The following is a 17395-nucleotide window of genomic DNA, read 5'->3' as shown; positions in this document are numbered from 1 at the left end:
TGATTTAGAATAGATAGTTCCTGTGATGATCTAGCATTGGCAGAGGCACAATGGACCAAATAACCTTCTCTTCTGCAGCAATTTCTTCGCAAATTATATGCACTACAAGGGGAACAAAGAAGCATTTTAAAAGCTGCAAATGTGATCTCCAAATGAAGTAATTTGTGAGATTTAGATTGTGTATCAGTACCAGCCAGCTTGAGACCCACTGGACTCTTGACACATCACACTTACTCCTTGTGAAGGTGAAGTCTGGGAGATGGTGGACAGCTGATTTATTCTACTTTCATAAAGGTTTTCTGTCCATCTATCCATCTTGATTGTAATCTTAACCTAAATATGTAACATGGAAGCAGTACACCATCTGGTTAGAAGTACATTACTCTTGGATTTTATTTTACTGATAATTATATTACATTATGATGGCATATTCTACATGAGCTATAGTGGGAAACCTGAGGATACCATCAGTGGGAATTGTAACCATACATGTCGCTGTCAATTTGATTTAATCATAGCATTCTTGTCTTTGGGTCAGCTACGTGGTTAGGTGTGGAGAAGAGATTTTCAAGAAGGTCTCAGCTGGAGGACTGTTTGAGTCTAGGGCATGGGAGGCATAAACTTTCCTTGTGGGACCCATAGAACATTCCTGCTCCTTTTGGCCCTACAAAGAAATGAAAGTCTTGAGCCTTCCTTCCCTTGTTCACCCAGGTAAGAAAGTCGCAGTATCTTCCTCATTCAAATCAGAGCTGAAATTGACAGAGGTCAATTGGACCCCAATCTCTATATTTAAGGAAGGGTCTCACTAACTTTGGGCAGGTAACCTAGTCATCCTGGTTTCCATTCGGTAGGTAGGATTAAAATTATATTTTGGGTTTCATCTCACATGATGTATGCTTGAATTTTCAATTTCAGCCAGGACTTAAAAATTATCTCATCAGCTGCTCATTGAATTCAGTGGAAAGGAGAATGGGGTGAGTTGTGTAATTAGTGCTTAATCTGATGTTGCCCATTTTATACCCCATCAACATTGAAGGTTTGGCCCTTAGAGTATCAATGAAATAGGGTACTGTTGTAATTGTAAAATTTCTGGTCAAGCCTCATTGTGTCCAGCTTTGCCTTTATATACTAACCTTGGAGGGAGTTCAGTGATGGCTTATTGGGATGATACGAATAAAGAGATTCATTTATGAGATGCATTAAATTTAACTTGTATTCTCTAAAGTTGATAATTTTCAGGGATACTCAATTTAAATGTTTAAAGAAGAAAATTGATAAGATGGATGGGGAACAAGGTTTCCCTGCAGCAGGAGAATCCAAAAACAAGAAGGCTTAAAAGTTAAACTGATTGAAAGTTTCAGGGAAAATTGTCTCCTTACAAAGGATTGTAAGAATGTGGAACATAGTGTTCCAGAAGGCATTTTCTTACAAAATCATTCTGAGGCATTTAGAAACTAATGATGGCAGGAAATCAGATTAAAGACATGGAGCTGCCAACTAAATGGGGCCAGTTGGCTCGTTCTTTGTAACAACTGAGAGTATGGTAATATTGCCTCAAGGTGCATGAATACAGCCGGTTCACGTTTATCATGGCAAGCGAATAGAACCAGTTAAAGGTCAAGGGAAATTATTCGCTTGACTACGGCAATAAAATGTTCTTGAATTAGCAAAGGAGACTGGTGAAATAGTTGAATCTTTACACAAAACTTGCATTTTAAGAAGCAATATGTCTTATTAAAAATTCCAGCAAGCATTGGCAGAGTTGCAAATTGAAATATATTTTCTGTGTTAATTTATTCCATGATTTTTGCATGAGCTCTAGCTGATTGAAGAGATGAAAGTTTCTTTCCTCTGCTAGCTATAAATGGAAAGGTTCAAAAGTGAAGCCATTTTATTGCAAATGATATAGCTTTGAAGATATATTTAGAATATGTAATTTGATGCAAAATAACTAGTTTAGAAGAGAAGGTGCTTTTTAATGAATTTCATTTAACAATGGAACTTCTGACAATATAGGGCCATAAGTTCCTCAGAATGGCAATCGACATTAGAGTTCCCCTCTGTACCCAATTATTTATATTAAATGTCTCCCAGACTTGTCATGTCTGAATTATGACTCAGGCCAGGTGAGATCCAATCAGTGCAACTGTCCTTGGGGTCCAGCATTGAAGTTGGATTAAAGAAGGATAAGCTCCTTTTTATGCACTAGTGGGATCAGTTAAGGTGGGGAGTGGCGGGGAAGAAAGATTGCTTTTTCCCAGCACAGGAAGTTGCCCAGAGGAAGTTGCACTTCTGGACAATTGCCATGCAACCTCTTACCTGTGATGTTCTGAGAGGACATCTTTGGGATAACCCCCTGCCCCCCCAATCCGATGCTGGGGTGTGGGGTGTTCCGAAGTTCTGGCCTCCTTTATTAAAAAATTTCCAAGTCATTGACAAAGTCTCACATGAGAGATCAGTAATGAAACTAAATTTTAGGAAGTATAGGATAGAATATTGGATTGGATACATGATACCAGAGAGGGTTAGGATTTGACTAGTGGGAAGTGGTGAATGAAGTACTACAAGAGTCAGTATCAAACTACCTGGATGCAGAAGCTTGATAAATTTGCATCCAGCATTAAAATGTAGTTTAGACACTTTTCCAAAAGGACAGGAAGTTTGGAAAGCAGTGACAAGCAGCAAGAATGAATTTGGATGTAAAGGGGATAAGTTATGAAAGACTTGAAGGAAAAATCTAGATTTGAAGTATATTCAAAGAAGATGAACCCAGTGTATTAATTTAAGATTATTCAAGTCAGTGGAATAAGAAATTAATGAAAAGTAAATATAACATTCAACTGGAACATTATTTCATTCAAAGGATGGTGAGTATTTGGAATGATCTACCATAGAATCATAAAACGATACATACAGAAGGAGACTGTTGTGCTTGTGCCAGCTCTATGATTAAGTTGTCCAATTAGTCCCTCCTCTTTCCCTAAAATCTGTAAACGTTTACTTTTCAAATATGTATTCAACTCCCTTTGAATGTTACTATTGAGTCTGCTTCCACCACCTTTTCAGGCAATATATTCCAGATTGCCAATAACTTGTTATGGAAACAAAAGTGTTTCTTTATGTTGGGTGGGATTTTCTCTGCAACCAGCTGCATGTTTTGAGGCAGCCTGTTAGCCAGCAGTGGAATCTTCTGGTCCCGTCATTGTCAATGGGGTTTTCTGCTGAATACAACCCCTGGCTGCTGGGAAACTTGTGGCGAGGCTATACCTATGGTGGGACCAGAAAATCTTGCTGGCATGAATGCTCAGAAAATTCCAGCTATCACTCCCGATTCAATTGCCATCACCATAAATCTGTGTCCTCTGGCTACTGATCCTACTGCTACTGAAAGCAATTTCTCCATATTTATTTGAACAAGAACAGTTCATGATTTTGAACACCACTGTCAATTCTCCTCTCTGTTCTCATCAGAGCAGAGAAAATGTCCCATCTTCTTCAGTCTTTCCATGTAACTGGAGCCCCTCATTCCTCATATAATTCTAATAAATGTCTTCTTTACCTTCTTTAAGGTCATGTGATCCCTTCAAAACTGTGATGCCCAGAATTGGACATAATACTCCAGCTGATATTTAACCAGCGCTTTACAAAAGTTTAGCATAATTTTCTTGCTTTTGTACGCTATGCCTCTATTAATGAAATCAAAGTACCGTATACTTTGTATGAGCCTTCTCAACTTGCCCTACTATTTTCATAGATTTGTCTGCATATGCTCCCAATGTCTCTTAAGTTTTCTATCAAAATATATCACTTCTTACCTACATTAAACTTCACCTACGAAATATCTGTCATTTCACCAATCCATCCACCTGATGTCCAATATTATCCTTCTTATGGATTTCTAAAATTTGGGTAATCCCTGAAATTATATTCTATGCCCAAATCTAAATCATTATTGCGTATTAAAAAGAGCAATGGTCCTAATGCCATCCCCTGAGAAATACCACCGTATACTTCCTTCTGACTATTCCATTAATCTCTGCTTGCTGTCTCTGAGCCAATTTTGTATCCACACTGCCATTGTTGAGACTATCCCACGGTGTTTAACTTTGCTAACAAGTATATTTTGTGGTTCTTTGTCAGATATCCTTTGTAAGTCTGCATATATAACAACAACCACATTACTTTCAACAAAAAATTGAATCAAGTTTTTCCTTTTAATACATCTGTGCTGACTTTCATTTAGTAGCTCAGAGCTTTTGTCTCTCAAATCTCCCCCAGAACAATATTGGTTTGATGCCATGTAGTTGTCAAGTTTATCTCTCTGACCCTCCACCACAATTTTTTAAACAAGGGACTAACATTTATAATCCTCTTGCAACATCACCCTCATATGTAAAGGAGAATTGGAAGATTGTTGTCAGCACAGTTTTACATCCTTACTTTCCTCAGTAAATTACAATGCATTACATTCAGGACAGGTGACATGTTCTATTTTGCACAGTGTCTTGTAAAGTACCTCCTCTTTATCTTTTTTAATTCTATCCAGTGTCATTGCTAACTTCTATTGCTACATTGGTTAGCATCCTCTTTTCTGGTGAAGATAAATGCAAAGTACTCGACCATGCTCTTTGCCTTCATAAGAAGGCTTCTTGACCCATGATTAGCCTCACCTTTCCTTTGGCTTCATCTTTTTCAGTTCTCTGCCCAAATGCAAAGCAAACCCTTAGTGCCACAGACTCCTCCATGGGTAGGACAAGTACCCAGTTGTTGGTGCCAGCCTGATCCACACTGGCCATCCAGCAATCTAAACCAATTTATCTCCAAATTAGTCCGAGTTGGTGTGTCATCATTCATTTTTACAATGCATGTTGCATTCCCGGAGCTATGAATAATGATATCAGGGGCTCCATTCTTCTTTCTGTGATGTAGATGACCAGGGATATCTCCAATTCTTACTACCTTCTATTGATGTATGTTGGAAGCATGGCACAGATGTGCCAAAATTGGTCATTCAGTGAGTGAATGGTAGAGCAAGGAAAGTCACTGCAATAAGTGTGGCAAAATGGATCACATTGCAAAAGCTTATTGGGCAAGTCCAGCTTCCCCTGAGAAGAATATTCAGAAGAACAGTCTGGGAATCTTCAAGAAAAAGAACAAGTTGCATTCTACAAACAGAATTTACAACATGGAAAAAAAGAATTATGACTGTGAAGAAATATGATGAAAAACTCCATGTGAATGTCTTATCCATACAGGGTGGATCACGTAGATTCTGGGTGATTCCAAGCGGACAATTTACTAGAGTGGAGACTGATACTGGTGCTACTCTATCTTTAATTCCTGAAACTACATACCAACAAAAAATGAAGTGGCTTCCTTTAAAACCAGCTGAAGTGATTTTAACAAAGAGATCATGCTGTTAAAAGATTACATCATGGTCAATGTAGAGTTGAGTGGGCAAACAGTCGAATTACCTCTCCATCTGGTCCATGGTAATTTTCCAGCCCTATTTGGGAGACGTTGATTGGAGAAGGTAAAGGTTAACTGGAGTGCTGCCAACGGATATGGGGAGGCGATGACCTAATGATATTACCACTAGGCTATTAATCCAGAAACTCAACCAATGTTCTCAGGACCTAGATTTGAATCCCGCCATGGCAGATGGTGAAATTTGAATTCAATAAAAAAAAACTGAAATTAAGGATGTACTGATGACCATGAAATCATTGTTGGTTGTCGGGAAAAACCCATCTGGTTCGTTAATCTCCTTTAGGGAAGGAAATCTTTTGCCCTTACCTGGTCTGGCCTACGTGTGACTCCAGAGCTACAGCAATGCAATTGACTCTCAACTGCCCTCCAAGGGCAAATAGGGATGGGCAATAAATGCTGACCAGCCAGTAAAGCCCATGAATGAATTTTTAAAAATTAGCTGATGCCAAAGCAGACCTACAGCAACTTTTAGATAAGTGCAGGAGTGTATTCGAGGAGAGATGTGTCTCAAGGAATGGAGTTCAAGTGAAATTCAAGATAAAGCCTAATAGCCAACCAAAAAGTTTCAAAGCAAGAGTGATGTCATATGCAATTCATCACAAGGTCAAAGAAGAATTAAGTATGACTTATTAGTACATGTTACAATGGGTGACTGGGCTTACCCCCATTGTACCTGTCATGAAACCAGATGGTTCAGTTTATATTTGTGGTGATTTTAAAACAATCAACAATCATTTATCCAGTGTTCTGTACTGATCAATATTCACTTCCTTTAATTGAAGACTTGTTTGCTGAGTTATCAGATGGACAGAAATTCAGCAGATGGCAGGGAGGTGCCATCTGTTGACTATCACAAGCATATTTACAGACGAATATAGCCACTGAATCTCAACCATTGTTTACCATTATCACTCAGAGTTTTTTTTGTTATAAAAGGTTGCCTTTTGGAATAACATCTGCACCAGCCCTATTCCAAAGAGCAATGGATCAGATTCTAAGTGGACTCTCTGGTGTACAATGTTACCTCGATCAAATTCCAATTACAGAATCCAGTAAAGAAAAACATTTGAAAAATTTAGAAGCAATTTTGGAGCATCTTCAAGCAAATGGTCTCCCTATCAAGAAAGAAAAATAACTTCCAGATGTCAGTCCAATATTTGGATCACATTATTGATAGTAAAAGCCTACATAAAGCACTTAAAAAGACAGATGCCATTTTATAAGCATTATGTATAACCAATGCGATGCAATTCTAGGATGCGTAAATTATGAAGACAGATTTGTTCCCAATTTAGCTACATTATATAAGCCATTGCATAATTCATTACATGTGAAACAGTTATGGAACTGGACAACAGAATGTGAGAAAGCATACAAGGATGTCAAAAATACTTTGCAGAACTGAAGTATTGATTCATTTTAATCCATTAATTATCATTACTGCTTGCTTGCATTACTTCACCTATGGAGTAGGGGCAGTGGTTTCACATATATCTTCAGGAGCTTTTGTTTTGTGTACTCTGAATAGTGCTGAATCTAACTGAGCTCAGTTAGAAATAGAAGCATTGAATATAATTTTTGGCAGACAAAGGTTTTATCATTACTTATATGGTCGTCATGTGACATTATTGATTGATCATTGACCCTTTTTACTTTTTTTTTGGGGCCATGTAAAGGCATACCATTTGTTAACTGCTAGTCAATTGCAAAGATGGTACTGATCTTATCTGCATGCTCAGGTATCATCAGAGTGCCATACTGGTGCATTATCTTGCTTACCTTTTACCTCTTGAGCACTAGTTGCCACCGGCTAGTTTTGCTAATATTCTTTATCATTCACTAGTAGAACATTTTCCTATGACAACTTCTCAAGTTCAGAAACATACCATGATAGGAAAGTTATACGTGGTATTGAAAGGAACAATAGCTGGAATATATCATCTGTATTCTGATTTGAAACCATATCTACCAAGAAAGCTTGAGTTGACTGTCTAAGATGGGTGTCTACTATGGAGAATCTGATCATTCCTGGTAGTCCACATGGACGAGTTCTTAAACAACATGACAGACAGTCTGGGTGAAGGAATTAGTGCACAAATAATTTTTGATGTTCAGATTGAAGAAAAAATGGGACATGTCAATCCTGTGCACAAATAAGAAATACATCACCATTGTTTCCTTTATATCCTTGGGAGTGGCCTAATAATGCCACAGTAACAATTGTATGAAGATTTTGCTGGTCCATTTGAGGGTTACGTGTTCTTAATGGTAATTGATGCACACTCAAAGTGGCCAGAACTTGTTATAATGAGATCGACTGCAACTGAAAAATCACTAAAAAAACTGGACAAAATTTTTGCAAGATTTGGTAAACCAGAACAAATTGTTAGCAGTAATGGTTCATTGTTTACTTTACAAGCGTTTAAGGATTATCTCAAAATAAATAGTATTCAGCATATAAAATCCACACATTATCAATACATGCCTGATCCGTCAACCAGTGGATTAGCTTAAAGATTCATGCAACTGAAACATTCCTTTAAAAGCTTCAAAAAAGCATGGTTTATTATCATGTGGTGTGAGTAGCTTTTTCGCATCTTTTGAAATAGTACTTACAGTTCTACTACTCTTAAAGAGTAAGTTGCGAACTATGCTTGATTTGTTATTACCTCCATCAACAACAATCTCAAGTTGCTAGAGGAGAAGTGAGGGTAAAACAACATTCATTTCAGCAAGGAGATTTGAGTGTTAGCTTGTAATTATGCCTTGGGTGAGAAATGGGTACCTGCCATAATTTTAGCAAAAATAGGTCCAATTTCTTATACAGTTCAAAGCGAAGATGAACTAGTTTGGCAACGCCATGCTGATGCAATTGTCACCATCTCAAAATGATTTCTCAGAATCATTTCCAAAAGTACCAACTTCTTCAGTCCCTAAATTGCAAGTAGTACAATGGAAGACTTATTTGAACCTCAGTTGCCTGATGATTGTATTTAAGGAACTATATCTTGTGAGAATGATGCAGAATTAAATTGAAGAGAAGAAGTGTCCACCGAAGTACCAAGTCATACTCTAGAGTCAAGGACAATCAAATTCTAGAATGTCATATACGACCAAAGTGAATAGATGTCCTCCTGATCAACTTTCTTATTGACTGTGTATAATGATTAACGGTGCATAGTACTGTGTCTAGATTATTATTGATCCTATGAATAACATCATAATGATTTGATTTATTATTGTGATGTATTAATGTACAGTGAAAAGTATTGTTTCTTGTGTGCTATAAAAACAGAACATACCATTCATGGAGAAGGAAACGAGAGAATGTAGAATAAAATGTTATAGTCATAGCTAGGGTGTAGAGAAATATCAAGGTAGGTCCATTCAAAAGTCTGACAGCAGCAGGGGAGAAGCTGTTCTTGAGTAGGTTGGTACGTGACCTCAGACTTTTGTGTTTCTTTCCTGATGGAAGAAGGTGGAAGAGACAATGTCCAGAGTGGAGTCCTTAATTATGCTGGCTGCTTTGCCAAGTGAAGTATAGATAGAGTCAATGAATGGGAGGCTGGCTTACATGATGGATTGAGCTACATTCACGACCTTTTGTAGGTCTTGGGCAGAGCAGGAGCCATACCAAGCTGTGATACAACCAGAAAGAATGCTTTCTATGGTGCATCTGTAAAAGTTAATGAGAGTCTTAACTGATGTGCCAGATTACCTTAGTCTTCTGAGAAAGTAGAGGCATTGATGGATTTTCTTAACTATAGTGTGACATGGAGGGACCAGGACAGGTTGTTGGTGATCTGGACACCTAAAAACTTTGAAGGTTTCGACCCTTTCTGCTTCATCCCCATTGAGGTAGACAGGGGCATGTTATCCTCTAAGCTTCCTGAAGTTGATGACAATCTCCTTCATTTTGTTGACATTGAGGGAGAGACTATTGTTGCAGAACCAGTTCACTAGATTCTGTATCTCATTCCTGTACTCTGTTTCATCATTGTTTGAGATCTGACCCACCACAGTAGTGTCATCAGCAAACTTGAAAATTGAGTTGGAGGGGAATTTGGCTACACAGTTATAGATTTATAAGTAGAGTAGGGGGCTGAGAATACAGCCTTGTGGGGCACTGGTGTTGAGGATGATCATGGAGGAAGTGGTGTTGTCTATCCTTACTGATTGTGGTCTGTGAGTTAGGAAGTTCAGGATTCAGTTGCAAAGGTAGGAGCCGAGGCCCAGGCCACAGAGTTTGGAGATGGGTTTTGTAGGAATAATGGTGTTGAAGGCTGAGCTGTAGTCAATAAATAGGAGGCTGACATGGGTATCCTCATTATCTAGGTGTTCCAGAGTTGAGTGTAGGGCCAGGGAGATGGCGTCTGCTGTGGACCTGTTCCGGTGGTTGACAAACTGTAGTGGATCCAGGCAGTCCGGGAGGCTGGAATTGATTTGTGCCATAATCTGTTTTCATGATCACAGAAGTAAAAGAGAAGAGGGTGTTTTTTTTATTATTTAAAAGGCTTGCAGGTTGCTTTAAGAGCTGATCACATAATTTGATGGTACTGTTTACTGTTTTACTTTGTTTGTACTCTGTGTTGTGCAGCAATCATCTCTTTCACTAAACCTGTAGTAGGTTAGTTTGAATATCCATGTGCAAACCACATTCTTTTCTTGTTGATAAGACCCACAACCCTGAACATAGGACATTACCACTGGAAGCAAAAATTCTCATGTATACATTTCAGAAATACCTTCTCCTTTGCCTTATGTAGGTTATGATCCTGGTTACATTAAGATAATTGCCATAGCCCATAATCAGTGAGCAGTAGGAAAATTAGCTTTATGTGGAAAAATAAGAAGTTTCAGTTAATTCTATTTTTAATAAAGCACTTTAGTATTGTAAAACAAATGAGACTTAAGTTATAACTTCACTATGCATTGAATCCATGGGGTATCATTGTTATGACCCAATTCAGCTGAAAATCATTTTTCCCTTTTTAAAAAAAACCTACTCTGATGTTGGTGCCTCTAATGTGTAATTATTCTGATTGCTGTGATTTATTCTAATTTAAATACTTTATTTTTGCAGGATACAGTCTTTCAAAGTATATGGAAAAAATTGAAGAATTAAGAAGAAGTAGGTGATGATTTCTTTTCCCCTATGAATTAATTCTAACATGTTACATGACACAAATGGTTGCAAAGAATAGAGAGCTTAAATGAACCAATGTGGGTCTCCTAATTAGTTGTGATGTTGACCTTGGCTATAGATGGGATATTTGTTATCATAAAGTTTGCCATAATGTTTGGGCTGCAAAGGAGCCCAGCATAGGAGATCTGCAATTCACTAAAAGCCAGTGAAGATAAGGTATAGCCCATGGAGCTAAAGGGATCAAGGGATATGAAGGGAAGGGGGGATCAGGATATTGAATTTGATGCTCAGCCATGATCAAAATGAATGGCGAAGCAGAGCCGAAGGGCCAAAATGCCTACTCCTGCTTCAAGTTTCTGTTATGTATATCACGTTTTCAAGATATCCCACTAGATTGTAACTAGTAGATTGTTTTGAAGTATGATCACTTTTAAGAACAGAAAGGCAAACAACAGAGTCCTTGCTCTGATGCATTTTGTTCTGAATCTCTTTCTTTCTCCCCAGCTAACTAAGGCTAAACAAAATGGTGTAACTCTTTTACTCTCATTTCTCCCACCATGTGCACAACTGTGCAAAGAAAGCTAATGAATCTAGGGAATTGCCCTTACCATATTTTGCAATTGAAAATTTCACTAGAAAGACTACACAATGAAAAGAATGCCATTCTTTTCTGAGTAGATTTGATTCCAGAAATGCGCCAGTAGCCAAATGTCTTAGGAAAAAAGGAAAATTATTTCTTTTGCTCAATTTTGTTTTCCAGGGAGGAATTTTAAAAAACTTTTTTTCTGTTGGACTTCACTGAAAGTTTTACAAAAGGCAATTTATCAAGAGTTGTAAACCTGTACAGGTACTTTCCCTTTGGTGAAAAGAATTGAAGAGTGATTGTAAAAAGATGCCAGATTTTCTCATGGATAAATGACACTACCTCCTTTGTTAATACAGCTAATTGCAATGATCAGCACAGTAACTTAACTGTGTCCAGGTAACCAGAGTGCTTAATGAACAGACTTCAACAAATGCCCCTTTAGTTACACGAGATAAAGTCATTCCACATAAGCTGAGTAAACTTAGCAGAACGTTTTCAGTGAATTAGTACATTTTCAGCAAACCATAGGAAGATTCAAAACCAGTATTGTAAGTAACACCTGCAAGTGTGGTGTTTATTAGCAGTTAAAATACAAAAATACTTTTTGGACATAAAGTTGGGCTGAAAGTAAATGCACACAATGTCAGACATCAGCCGTGAGAGATCACCAAATAGTAAGGAGGATCAAGGTAAGCGAGCTCTTTGTTATATTTTTATGTGCTCAATGATGCTGAATTTAAAGAGTGATCGTATGGTGAAATTAATAAAAGTGAAGTGCACTGGTGAAGGTAAGCTGATTAGAATTCCATGAAGAGAGAATTGCCAAAGACTGGTAAAATTGCAAGGGAAGAAAACTTGCTGATGGGGAAAAGCTTCAAACCTAACATAGAATCAGAGTGAAGGGAAAAAAGCAGATGAAGTCCTATCAGATACTTGTTATATGCCAATTAAACTCCCAAAATATGTTTATTGCACAGCTTGAGGCTCTCATGAGAACTGCCATATATGTGACAAGTACCATTGGCCTTGCCCAACCCCATTTGGAGCTTTATTTAGAGATAACACTTTTTAAAGTGTTTTTAAATTTTCCTTTATTCTTTTAATAATTTTAACCCAACTTTCTAGTGGGGATATATTAAATGGTTTTCAGTCTGGAACATGATATAAAGTCACATAAAGCAACTGAATATCGATTAAAAATAAAATGAAGAAGACTAAATTTAAACTTGCAGAATTTTTTGACTTGTAATTTGACCTATTGGACAGAGCCGATTTAAAGACAAATAAGCCACACTTGTCCTGACTGGATAGGGACAAATTCTGATTATGCTCTTTATTGTTGAATAAAATACATACAGCTAGGTAAGAGTTGACTGGTATTATAGAGGGTTCTCTCTGAGGGTCTGATAATTTAAATAGCTTGACTTTTCAATGCAAGTAAAGCACTGATTGTGCAAGGTACCTTCAATATCTAGCCATTTATTGAAGTAGAGGTAAAAGCAGCAAACTAGTGTTGAGCTTGACCCCTGTTAAATGCTGGTCTATTTTCATGGAATACCTTATCTCCTCAAATTATATTGCGTATTGAAATGCTTTTTTTTTCAAATATCTCCCAGAGTTATTCGTTCCTATACATGTCTTGTGTGTCTCTACAAATGGAGATATTTGTTCAAACTCAGTACTCAATAGGTTAATAAAGTTTCAGTAAATGTAGTATACTGTTGAAAAGAGTTAGCAAGGTCTGTGAGATTATGGGCATTGGATAGGTCCTGAACATGACAGAAGCTGAAAAGTACAGGGATAGAAATCCACATCAGTTTTTAGTGGTAATTCATGATCAACCGATTGGTCCATTGTCAGGATCAGCTAATTGTACTCAGAACAGAATCAATAAATCATGTTTTTTCATTGGTTGAGCATTAAGTGATTGACTTGGGTGCTCCACATTTTCATTCTGTCAGGCTACTCCACATTTTCGTTCTGTCTGGCTACTCCACATTTTCATTCTGTCTGGCTACAACCTAATCATTCGTACCGTAGATGCCCTCCAAAGACTTCATTTGGTGTAAATAAGATTAATTTTGCAAATTTAACCTCGAGTGTGTTTTGCAATGTAATGACTGGTGAAGTGAGAATTTAACACAATCGTAATTCAGTTTCCTTTTTTCCTCTTAATAGATTATAGATATAAAAGAGATGAATTATTCAAAAGATTGAAAGTCACCACATTTGCCCAGCTGGTAAGTGCTTCATTTATGGCCTGTTGCCCCATGGGACATTGTCCATAATTGAAATATTGAGTCATAAAAGATTCTCATAATGTTTGAGTTTCAATATAGATACATTTCTTTGTAATTGATAATATTTATATCATTTCCCTTTTAAGCAATGACAGAATAAATGCCCTGTAAACTTGTAATAACAATATTATGATGCTCTTGTTTTCAGTTTTTCGGTTTGAAAGACTTGGGGATGACAAAAAGTTTATAGTATCAATTCAATGTTAAAATCCCACTTTTATTTCTTTTGGATAAGATTTTGCTTACAAGGCATTGGAATATTGTGTACAGTTCTGGTCACCCTGATATAGAAAGGATATTATTAAACTAGAAAGAGTGCAGAAAGGATTTACTAGGATGCTACTAGGACTTGATGGATTAAGTTATACGGAGAGGTTGAATAGACTGGGACTTTTTTCTCTGGACCGTAGGAGGCTGAGGGGTGACCTTATAGAGGTCTACAAAATAATGAGAAGCATAGACAAGCTAGATAGTCAATACCTTTTTCCAAAGACAGGGGAGTCTAAAACTAGAGGGCATAGATTTAAGGTGAGAGGGGAGAGATGCAAAAGTATCTAGGGGGCAATTTTTTCACATAGAGGGTAGTGAGTGTGTCGAACAAGCTGCCAGGGGTAGTAGTAGAGGTGGATACAATTTTATTTTTTAAAAAGCATTTAGGTACTTGCTTGGATACAATGGATATAGAGGGATATGAGCCAAATGTGGGCAATAGGGAATAGCTTAGGGGTTTTAAGGAAAAAGGGGCGGCATGGTCACGTTGGACCGAAGGGCCTGATTCCATGCTGTAAACATCTATGAATTTCCTCTCCTTGCATTTTTTTTTCCTATTCTCTGAACTAAGTGGTGAAGTTAAAGATGTAAAAACAGAACATGCCTGATCTGCCAAGTGTTTCCAGTGGCATCTGTGGAGACAATAATAAGTTAGCATTTCAGGTTGATGACTTGTCGTCAAATTTGGAATAGGTAAGAGATGCACAGATTTTAAGCCTATACAGGAGCAGAAAAACGAGAGAAGAGGTGGAAAGATTTGTGATGGAGTGGAAGGCAGTCCAGCTTAGTGAGTCTGTTCTCACATGTATCTATCTAATAGTAGCTGGAAAATCACTTACAATAGTTTCTCTTCAGCTTTCACGATTGGTATCCCCCCAAGATTCTAACCTTGGCCCCCTCCTGTTTCTTATCTACATGCTGCCCCTCAGCAACATTATCCAAAAGTACAACATTATTTTTCATAGGTACATTGATCACATCAGCTTTACCTCACCACCATCTCTCCCGACTCCTCATAGAATCATAAAATCTCTACAGTACAGAGGAGGCCATTTGGCCCATCAGATTGTTTATCTGACATTCCACAAATAGTTGAGAGAAATTTGATCCAATCAAATATTGGGATGAATGAAGCTATGGTTTTCAGCCCGCACTCCATCCCCTAACTACTCACTCTATCCATCTGATTGGAAACAGTTTGAGATTAAGCCTGCTTTTTCACAATCTTAGTGTCATATTGCATTTCCTAAATGAGTGTCTACCTCATAATCATGCCACCATTAAGACAGCCTATTTCCACCTCTAGCATTGCCCTCCCTCACCCATTTCAGCTCATCCGATGCTGAAACCCTCATTCATGCCATTGCCACCTCTAGATTTGATATTGTCAATATACCTCTGATTTATTTCCCAGATTCTAACCTCTATAAACTTGAGGTCATCCAAAACGCTACTGCCTGTGTCCTTACTCTCAGTAAGTCTCTTTTCTCTGTAACCTTTCATGCTCGCTGACCGACATTGCATCATAGTCAAGTAAAGTCTTGATTTTTAAACTTTTGTCCTTGTTTTCAAATTGTTCCATGGCCTTGCCATTTCCTACCTCCTATAATGTCCTCAAACCTACAACCCTCTGAGATATCTGTACTCCTCTAATTTTGGCCTCTTGTGCAATTTTAATCGCTGCATCTTTGTTGGTTGCACCTTCAGTTGCTGAGCCCCAAACTCTGGAATTCCATCCCTAAAATCTTTGCCTCCCTACTCACTTTTCTCCTTTAAGATGCTTCTTAAATCCTACCTTGTTGGCCAAGATTTGAGCCACCTGAATTAATGTCTCCTGATGTGGATTTGTTTTATAATCACATTCCTGATATCTTTTGAGTGATTCCTTTTCAAAAATGTACATACGTATGTGTCTGACGAAAACAAGGTCAGGCTCAGCAGATGGGCATTGAGGTCCCTGTTACTCTTTGCCTCGGCTCAGAGATGAAGAGTGGCAAGATAAAAATGGTACCTGCTGCCTGTGGAACCCATTCCAGTAAAATTAACATGTTTGCAAAGGAAAACATAAGGGAGTTAGAAATTATAGACACAATAGTTCAGTTTATCACCTTGGAACATTTTACTGGATTAAATATGCTATATAAATCCAAGTTGTTGATAATAGTATATGTAAAATCTGGGAGCAGTGTTATAATTTGAAATTGTTGAATCCAATGTTAAATCTAGAAGGCCGTCAGGAGCCTAACTGAAAGATTAGATGCTATCTCTCAATCTTCCACTGAGTTCCTTTGACATGGTGCAGGACACTTAGGACAGAGACTTTGGACTCAGGCAAAGAATTAACATTCTTTGTTAATGAAGCTGAAGGTCACACTTATGGACTGAATATTCTGCAGGGTGGTCACCCAACTTCCCCGGTATAGAGGAGACATCATCCTGAACAGTGAATTCAGTACACTGACTTGAAGCATGTACAAATAAATAAGCATTTTATCTGGAAGGACTGTTTGGGACTCTGGACTGTGGAAAAGTTGAAGGTAAAAGAGCAAAAATTGGCATCCTGGTGCAGTTTAAAGATTAATGACCCTCAGATCTTGCCCCCTGTACCTACGCTATCTTCAAATCTGATGTAAATGCTACATAGTTGAGATTGATCTCTGAGCTATAATCTCATATTGAGTTCTGAAGATGACTAGTTAAGTTGCAGGTAATGAAATTATCTTAATTCTGAATGAAACCACTGATTATTGCGATTTTTTCTTAGTATGCATAGACTTTGGAATGCAGGAGAGATCAATTGCAGTTGCAGAAGTGTATTACATTTTAAAATATATTTATTCCTTCAGGAAATTTAATACAGTATTTTAATTCCAACTGACTTTGTGTTATCCTCAGGTGTTACAGGTGGCTTCAGTGAATGAACAGAGTGATGAGATGTTAGAAGAAATACAGCGGGAGGAAGGTTGGTATAGTATAAACTATTTAATTGGAGAACTATTACCTATTAAAAGAATTAGCTAAAGTTTTCAAGGTAAAGGATTTTATAAGATACTTTGCCTTGCTTCCTCATGGAAGAGGACATGATATTCAGCAACATCTATTAACATTATTTTTCTTTTGCAATTTATTTAATAAAATGTAGCTAAGAATTTGTGCTCTAATTTTGAATTACCATGTAGAAATCTGCTGTAAAATATCCTCTTTTGAATTGAGTTTTTATCTTTAAATTTCAACTTACTTCCCCAGATTCGAATTCAGTACTTTCTGCAGTGGAGCCTGAGCTCCATGCAATAAAGATCAACGATGAACAAGATCCAGTGGAAATGCCACAGAAATCTCCAATTGAATTAATAAGTAAGGACGAGTCAGGCGAGAAGTTACTTTCACCCCGCTCCACCCTTCAAAGGTAAGGTTTGTTGCACTGAAAAAAGATCGTGATTTGACCTTTATCAAGTTTTTGATTTCCACTTGCCTGAAAATTAGGGAAGAACTTTGAAAAATGGGCTATTTTTAGTTCTATATTTAGGAATGATTTCTGGGCAATATCTTTTTTAAAAAGCAACAAATTCTGGATATCCACAACAGGCCAGTAAGTAAATTGCA

General features: G+C 37.6%; 1 protein-coding gene across 2 annotated transcripts in view; it reads left to right on the top strand.

The window, feature by feature from the left end:
- Positions 1 to 17395, top strand: part of cep41 (centrosomal protein 41) — a 35613-nt gene that overhangs the window by 1460 nt on the left and 16758 nt on the right. For both annotated transcript variants that reach the window (XM_080207640.1, XM_080207641.1), the window contains exons 3-6: positions 10574 to 10621; positions 13401 to 13462; positions 16688 to 16754; positions 17039 to 17198. In XM_080207640.1, the coding sequence (XP_080063766.1) occupies positions 10574 to 10621; positions 13401 to 13462; positions 16688 to 16754; positions 17039 to 17198 (337 nt within the window). The remainder of the gene's footprint in view (positions 1 to 10573; positions 10622 to 13400; positions 13463 to 16687; positions 16755 to 17038; positions 17199 to 17395) is intronic.

This window comes from Carcharhinus amblyrhynchos, chromosome 19 (genome assembly GCF_965287045.1).
Source record: "Carcharhinus amblyrhynchos chromosome 19, sCarAmb.v2.hapA, whole genome shotgun sequence".
NCBI lineage: Eukaryota > Metazoa > Chordata > Chondrichthyes > Carcharhiniformes > Carcharhinidae > Carcharhinus > Carcharhinus amblyrhynchos.
Note: the sequence above shows the minus strand (reverse complement) of the source record. Positions and strands in the feature narration are given on the sequence as shown.